Source organism: Pteropus medius, unplaced genomic scaffold (genome assembly GCF_902729225.1).
Source record: "Pteropus medius unplaced genomic scaffold, Ma_sr-lr_union100, whole genome shotgun sequence".
Classification (NCBI taxonomy): domain Eukaryota; kingdom Metazoa; phylum Chordata; class Mammalia; order Chiroptera; family Pteropodidae; genus Pteropus; species Pteropus medius.
The window spans coordinates 1050716-1059506 of record NW_024344374.1 but is presented as its reverse complement, the minus strand read 5'-3'; the positions used below and the strand labels follow the sequence as shown (position 1 = coordinate 1059506).

Genomic DNA, 8791 nt, shown 5'->3' with positions numbered 1-8791 from the left:
ATTAAACCATATATATGACAGAGGAAATATTATTTTAACCAGGATTATTATTAATTGTATGTATCACATATAATAGTCATACTGTTCATATTCTATGAAAAGATAATCTATTTAAAAATGAATAGACTTCATTCATACAAAAAAACAAAATCAAAGAATTAATCTCTTGATTGAAGCCCACTGTTAAATTTGTGGGATTACAAAGACAGATAACTCACAGGTCCTGCCCCTAATGACCTTTCAATAAAACAACAGGTATATTGTATGCACAATCAAAGAGAAATATGTCTTCACATAATAAATACTTCAGAGTTTAAGTAGATTGTTATAGGAATTTAACTTGGTGGAAGAAGATGTGGAGTCTTGTTAGAATGATAGATAATAAGGGGCTTTCAAGTTAGAAGAGACTTTTTGGAGAGGCACCTTGAATTTTTCTAGATAGGTTTTAAGGAGGGCAATTTTTAGATGGAGTGAATGGGATTAGCAAAGATGCAGAGGCAGCAATCACAGGATTATTTAGGCAATGGCAAATAAGCTTGTTTATCTTCAGCATGAGAAAGACAGTCACACATCATTCATTCATTTATTCATTCATTCAACACACATTTATAATAAATGCCTCTTCTAGGTATCAAAGACCTTAAAATAAATATTATTCATATCTTCCCCTCAGAAACCCACAGTCTATTAGAAGAGATAGACGTATATGGGGAATGGTAACGGAAATGTGTATTACACATTGCATGGTATTAGCCAAGCACTGAATAAGGCATTTTGTAATTTTTTTTATTCAATACTCATAAAACCTCCTGAGTTAGGGACTGAAGTCACATTTTATGTCAAGACAAATGGAGACTTTGATAGATTAAAATTTATAATTCTACTGAATTGTAGAATTAGTTTATAAAAGTCCTGTGGGTTTTTTTTAAATTTTGTTTTTAACTATGCCACATTGAATAAATAAAATATGAACTTTAATAAAGGTACATTTAAAAAAATCTATGGAAGAATGGAAGAGAAAGAGGAGGAAATAATTTCCTCCTGGAGGAGCCAATAAAGTGGTGAAAAGATGACAAGATTCGTGAAATGTGATGAAAAGAAGTGGTGATGTTTGCATTGACAAATATTGTAGTAGCACAAAAATGCTTAAGTTGGGAATTTTAACAACTGTTTCCTCATAAATTAGACCCTAATTTCTCACTTTTAAAAAATCTCATCTTTCTCCAAATCTCTTGCCTTAGCGGGACAGACTCTACTTTGCTCGAAAGGGGCTACTGTGATCAAGGAAGGATGAGATGGAGGAAAGAGATGGTGAAAACAGTAGAAGACTGGATCTTAGGGAACGGTGGAAAGAGATGCTATAGAGCATTTGTGGGCTGTAATGCAAATAGAGTTTTTACAAGTATTGCTGTGGTATTGGGGTTTTTAAGAAAGTCAAATAGAGGCTGTTCAAAGTACTCTTGACTACTGGGGTCTTTTTTTTTGTTCTTAAGAATGAACCATATAGAACCAGTTTTTTGAGGATTGTAATGATACTTCTAACACTCATAATGGAAGGCAGGTAGTGAGTTGGATTATTTCTTTCTTTCTTTGGCATTTTATTGAAAGCCTACAGCTTGATGTATTTTCACAACAGAACATATCACTCAAAGTGCTTATATACTGGACTTTAGTATTTCTAAATCATTGCTTATGAGGAAACACTATTCTTTTAATACTTTCTGATTTTTTTTTTCCTGTAGCTCTAAGAGTAGAAGCTGCAATTTGTTTTGGGTGTAAACTCACTCTCCATTTTGGGAGGGGACATGTTGAGGAGTGCTTTGAGCCAAGGATCGTTATTTTTCATTGAGAAAAGTGCTGCTTCTTATGATAGAAGGAAATGAATAGATACTATTAATCTTGAAGAAGGAGAGGAGCTAAAGAGGAAAATAGATATAAGAGGACTCATGTGAATGAAGATGGCTAAAAGATATCAAGAACAATAATATTTAATATTGATTTATTTTTCTTACCGATAATAGCCCCTTTCTCTTATTCTCAAGAGTAGGTAAAGGTGTTAAACATTTTTTAAGTGTTCGCCATTGGGCTTTTGTTTGGCTGGTTGTGTGTACATAGTGGCCTTTGAATGTGTATATTTAGGAGACTTATGTCTATTCTTTGTGGGTTAAATGTACTGTTGGGAGCTTAAACAACACAGAAGTATATAAGATGACTAGAGAGGAATAATGGAAAAGTTTAGAACACTAGTGTGGCATAAAAAAGAAAACTAGAAACTAGGCGAATGTAAATGCTCCTCAGAAATTATTGGGGAGATGATTGGAGCACTTGTGGGCATACAGAATAGAAACTGGATTATTTAGTTATTAAAGGAAAGAGGAGCCCCTAAACACTGGAGAACTTGGGAACGTGTAGGTAATATATCCTCATGTTTGTTTTTTCAAAACTATGAGAGGAAAAAGGAGCTAAAAATGAATACTTTAGTTAGGTAGGGCTATATAATTGATTATAAATGATGAAAATTCAACTCAAAATTAGTTTTTTATAAAAAGGTAATTTATTGACTCATATAACTAAAAAGAGTAATTGTGAATCTGACTTTAGATACAACTGGATTAAAGAGTTAAAATAACAGGATCAGACACACCCCCTCTTCTCATTGCCCCTTTGCCTCTCAGCGTCTCTTTACATATTGGCAAAGATTGGCTCCAGGCTTACTTTCGACCAGTTTAGCAACCCTAGCAGAAAGAAGGACTCTTTTTCTCATACTGAGGCAGCATTCTTGGGTTGAGTTTGATTAGCCTAGTGGGATTCACTTGCTACGCTAAATGAATCACAGTGACTAGAAGGATTTGCTTCTTTAATTGCCTAAGCTTCTGTTCTCTGCTTACCACAATTTTCAGAGGGTAGGGACAACCCTATCTAGCACCACATGGACTTAAAGGGGGAGGGACTATTTAACAACAACAAAAAAAATTATATTCTTTTACCAGAAAAGGGAATGCTAGAAAACAAAACAATAAGATGTTCAATTCAAAGGGACTGAGAAAGGAGACCAGAAAGACAGAAGGAAGAGAGAAAAGGAAGGGGAAAGGACAAGAATGAGAAGGAAGTGGGGAAGAGGAGAGAGAAAAAAATAAGGAAGAGAGAGAAGGAAGAAAAAGGAAATAGCAGACAACAGAGGAGAGAGAACCATCTTGAGGAAAAGCCATGTGCCCTACATGGGACCAGTCGACAGAACTGAATACAGTTAGAAACTGCAGACAAGACACTATTCAGAATGTTTTACATGAGCATGGTGTATTGAAAAGAATGGAAGTCCCCTTTTTGACAGGCAGAAAAGTTCTCTTGATACTGGGTTCATGACTTTGTCTGTGAATACAAAGATTTGATCTGGTCCTACGTTGATGATAGCATGTGCCTCAAGTCCTTTCACATTCTCAATAAATGCAGCTGTTTGCTCAGGATTTTCTTCACTGCTTCTTTTACCTCTTTATTTCTCAGGCTGTAGATAATGGGGTTCAACATTGGAGTCACCACTCCATAAGACAGCCCAATGATTTCATCGGATGCTTTTGTGTCCTTTGACTTGGGCTTCATATACATAAAAAGGGCTGAACCATAGAATAAAATGACTACAGTCAGGTGGGCTGAACAGGTAGAAAAGGCTTTTTTTCTTCCCTCAGTAGAATTAATTCTCAAGATAGAAGACAGGATGAAAACATAGGAGATGAAAATTAACAGTAGAGGAATCACCAATAAAACAATACTTGCCACTGTCATGATAAGCACATTGATGGTGATTTCTGAACATATGAGTTTAAGAAGAGCCAGAATCTCACAGGTAAGATGGTCAATGACATTATTCCCACAGAAAGGCAACACCATCGTCAGGACTGTTTGCACTAAGGAGTTTAGACAGCCTACGATCCAAGACCACGCAGCCATGTGCACATATAGCGCCTTGTTCATGATGATGGGGTACCTCAGTGGGTTGCAGATGGCCACATACCGGTCATAGGCCATCACAGCCAGGAGGACACACTCAGTGGAACCCAAACCAAGAGAGACAACCATCTGCAGAGCACAGCCAATGAAGGAGATGGATTTTCTCTCAGACACAAACACAACAAGCATCGGAGGAATGGACGATGATGTGTAACAGATGTCCAAAAATGAGAGGTTTCCAAGGAAGAAATACATGGGGGTGTGGAGGTGAGAGTCTAGTATGCAGATGACGATGAGGAGGCTGTTTCCCAGGAGGATTATCGCATACATGATGAGGCAGAGCACAAACAGAAAAAGCTGGAGCTCTGGGTATTGGGAAAGTCCTATCAGAAAGAATTCATTCACGGCTGAATAATTCCCCATCTGCATGTGTCCATGTCACCTTCAAGGTTTAGAAGAAGAGAACACTCAGGAAGATTTGATTTTTTTTTTTTCATGTAGATATATCAAATCACTTTCACTTTCGTTATTTCATTTTATTCTTAGAGCAGACCCTGAAATCAGCAAGAACAGGATGTTAAATTGATTTTATTAATGATGAAACAGACACTGAGAGATCAATATACTGAGGCTCACACAGAGCAGAGGCTGGGAATTGTGCTGAAAATTTTCAGGCTTCTAATTAAATAAAATAATATGAACAAACTACTTTCAAATGTGGATACATAAGAATCTCTTTATTGGTAAACATTTCGAAATAAAATCATTCTAATAAAGCTAGATCTAATTTAAAATATATATGTTCTGTATCATGCCACTTATATCTTCAGTATGCCTATTTTAAGTTACTTTTTTTGAGACTCAGCTAACTCAGCTACTAGTCTTAGCTAGTAAAATGAGGCAAAGGGCAGAGGGAAATGTAACTCTTTGATAGTTTGTTATGAGAATTAAATTAGATAACATCTATTAAGTGATAGGCATAGTAGCCGGTTCCAACATGTCATCTAAAATTCTACATAACATAATGCAATGCAATGTAATAAAATATATAATACAATATAACAATATTAAGAATATAATCGTAAATATAAATTGTAAATTTTAAATCTGCTAGACTGACTCAGAAGGAAATAAATTAGGTTAGTTTTTAACCTTAAGGCAAGGGATTGAGGTTTGGGGGACCACAGTTGATGGAAAGCCAAGATTTTCTGGTTTAAGAAGTAATCTGATCCAAACTCAGATAGGGGACACCTATCCACTTAAGAGTCTGGAAGTCGGGGCCCTAAATTTGCCCTCCTTTAATATTAGTCACTTAATACAACCTTTCTTCCTAGCTTTTTGTGATTTTCCAATGCTTTATTTTCTTTATTCTTCTTTACCACTTACCTCTTAGATGGATATTCTGTGTTTTTCCAGGCAAGTTCATATCATTTTATAAGTACTTATTAATACACACTCGATTTTTATATTTGATACTTTGGAATGCATATATAGATCCTCTATATTGTTTTAATTTTGGGCCATGATTGAACTGATAATGTGATTGAACTGATAATGTATAATTTTTATCACTTAGCTGTAAGTACATTGAACTGATAATGTATAATTTTTATCACTTAGCTATAAGTATGTTACACTGTTGTAAACTGATTACGTTGAAAGTATTAACTCGTTTAATCTTAAATGCAAGTATAGATAATATTATTACTCCCACTTTTCAGGAGAGGAAACTGATACAAAAGTTTAAGTAACATTCAGAAGGTCACAGAGGTTATAAATGCTAAAGACGGAATCCAATATCCAGTTGTCTTGCTCCAAAGTCAGACCTCTTAACCAGTAGACTACCTCTCACAGACTCGTACACCGACTCTAAGCAAGAGAAGACTATTAAAAGAAAGTTTCTCTGCTGATTGTAGTGATATGATGGAGCACTCTGAAGGCTGGATCATAGGCTCCTTTTCCCTGTAGCCTTTGGAGTGTAGAGTTCATATTTTTCTACACGTAGTGAGCAATTTCACAATTATGAGAATTAACATAATCAAGAATAATGATATGAGATTCCTTAGCATCATATTTGTCTCAGTCACACATCTGAAATCCCTTAGCTTTTCTCTGACTTTAATTACCCTAATTCTTGCCTTTCTTATCTTTTCTATTCAAACTCATCTTTTGCTAAGCTCCGCCATCTTATAACTTTATCTCCACGTCATTAAAAACTCAACTGTGCTTCAATTGTTTCATATGTCTAAGATGCCTAAACATGAATATAACTTCTAAAAGAGTATGTCTTATACTTTAGTATACTACTATACATTATTATACCACTGCCATAGCTTGTGTTCACAGGTCATGGTGATAGGATGAAAATATTTCTTGCTCATCACATCTTTACCCAACAATCACACATCGTCTTTGGCCTTTTTGTAGCCAGAGAGTTTGGAGACATGGATGAGGGGCTTACTCCTTGGCAGGTCATAGGTGACAGTACTTACTCACAATGTATTTCCTCTCCCCTTCCCTTCTCATATCATTTTTCTTCCTCTTGAAGCATATGACTAGGCAGTGACTTCTGGTAAGTTTAAAAAGAGATGATGACACCAGTATGTTGGAAAATATTCTCTTCTTCCTATACCTCCTTTCCTGTTTCTAGTCACTGATTTCCACAAAGAAATCAATTAAGACAGGCATCTTTATTTGAAGACACTTATTGTGGAGGAAGAGAAATTAAAAGGGGAAGAGAATGAGGCAGAACAGAAGAAAAGGAACCAGGATTTACTGTTAAAGAAAATGCACTTCTGCCATTTCTCTTGCCCTGATGGTGTTAAGGAAGGAGTTATTGAGTGGGTTTGCTTCCCCAAAATCTTTATAATTCGTCCCACAAAAGACATATTAACAGAGAAATACAATCTAAGGAAAACCAGTGTGCTTACGATGCATCACAATTTCAAGAAAAGCCCTCTAACCACTCCTCCAACCACATCGTCACCCCTCAGTCCCTCTAATGTAGAAATTCTGAAGCCACTACTAATACCCTCAATGTGCTGAAATGGCCATGAATTTTGACCAGTCTCCCCAGAATACTGTATTCTTTCTTCTTTATGCATTTGTACATGCTGTTTTCTTAAGCTGGAAGGAATTCTCCCAACTTAGATATTATCTTTTGTAGGAAAACTTTCTTACCTCCTGATCTAGGTAGGATGCTGTCACAGAACCCTGTGCTTTCTGCTCTCCTAGCATCTTTAATTTACTCATTTAGTCAACACATACTATGCCATATATACTGTGATATGTAATAGGTATGCTATCGCGAGAACTAGCCTTTCAAAGTGGACACTGGATGCAGAATGCTTATGATAGTTATTTTATACTTTTAAGAAACAAATAACTTATGTGCTATATAACATTGCAATGTAAAAAGTCATGGAACATTTTGCAAATTATTTTACCAAACTAAAAGTGCCTTTTACGCAAACTGTCAAAGAGAGAATAAAGCTATGTTCAATTACATTTATGAATGCATATGCAAAGAATACAAAGTACATTCAAACTGCATACTAAAATGATGGCATTTATTTTTGTCAATGCGTGGAATTCCAAATTAACACTTGAAAATATATTAGTATAATGTATGAAACAAAGGGGTAACAAAATTAATTACATTATCATCTAGATGCCCAAAAGTAATGATAGAACACAACATTAATTCTTGATAAAAACTCTTAATAGTCTAAAACTGGGAGGATAAATCATTAAGATGATAAAGAGTATCTCTCTTAAACTATTGGTCAGTATAATTCCAAATGGTGATACACTGGAAATATTTTCCTAAAAGTCATTGAAAAATATATTAATATTATTATTATCATTATTATTAAATATTTTACCTAAAAGATACAATAATAGAACAGAAAAACAAAAATAAATGATGTATGTAAGATGTTTCAAGTTCAGTCATTGCTTTAATAGATGCTATAATTTTTTCCTCTGGGGTGCTGAAATACTGGAATGTAATGGTTAAGGTATACACATAAAACATAATGTCACTAGTAACAATGCAAATTGAAGTCTTGGAGAAGAGTTAAGGACGAGGGACAATGCTCATAATACAATATTACAGGAAAAAAAGAAGTTTCTTAATAATGGTTGCAATTTTTTGTGTGTGTGTGTTTGTGTGTGTGTGTGTAACTACTCCCAAATGTTAACTGTGGTTTTCTCTGGACTATGGGATATGGGGCATTAATAATTTTCTCTATATTTGTTATATTTTCCAAATAATTTTAATTAACTATATTTTATGATTATAAATATCAGAGATACCATTTTCAAATTTTCCTTGAAAGGAGTAGTGGCTAGGAAATCCAGAACTTTGGCCACAGTTATCTGTAAAATTCAAGTAGGAAGTAAAACAATCTATGGACATGCAATTGGAGAGGGGACTTGTGTTGGTTTATATTATACAGACTAATTAAATGCAGTTTGGTGTTCTGAGTTCAACCAATCGATTTCACACATATATCCACCATCAGCAGACATACTGACACAGTCTCAATTATTGCAAAAGGATTCTAGATATCACCATTGAGAATGTGACCAAGTCTTGTAGTGCAGATGGGGTGAACTACAAAGCACCCAACAGTATCATGCAAGATAAAGACAAAGGAGATACCCGGTAGGTAGGAGGGAGCATGAGCAAACATCAGAACTTCTGTTACTTATGCTTTTCTCTTTCTGCCATAAAGAGGTAAATTCCAGTTTCTTGGTTCTCCAGGTTTCGTTTATCTCTATTTAAAGGCTCACTTCTTAGGTTGGTCCTCACTATCAGGCATCACCTATGAAAAGAAAGCAA

The 8791-nt window shown here is 35.1% G+C and overlaps 1 protein-coding gene across 1 annotated transcript; it reads right to left on the bottom strand.

Annotated features, from left to right (window-relative positions):
- Positions 1-3413: 3413 nt before the first annotated feature.
- On the bottom strand, positions 3414-4427 carry LOC120608777 (olfactory receptor 13D1). Its single transcript, XM_039870750.1, has one exon. The coding sequence runs from the start codon at positions 4372-4374 to the stop codon at positions 3430-3432; it is 945 nt and encodes a 314-aa protein (XP_039726684.1). The 5' UTR covers positions 4375-4427; the 3' UTR covers positions 3414-3429.
- Positions 4428-8791: the final 4364 nt, after the last annotated feature.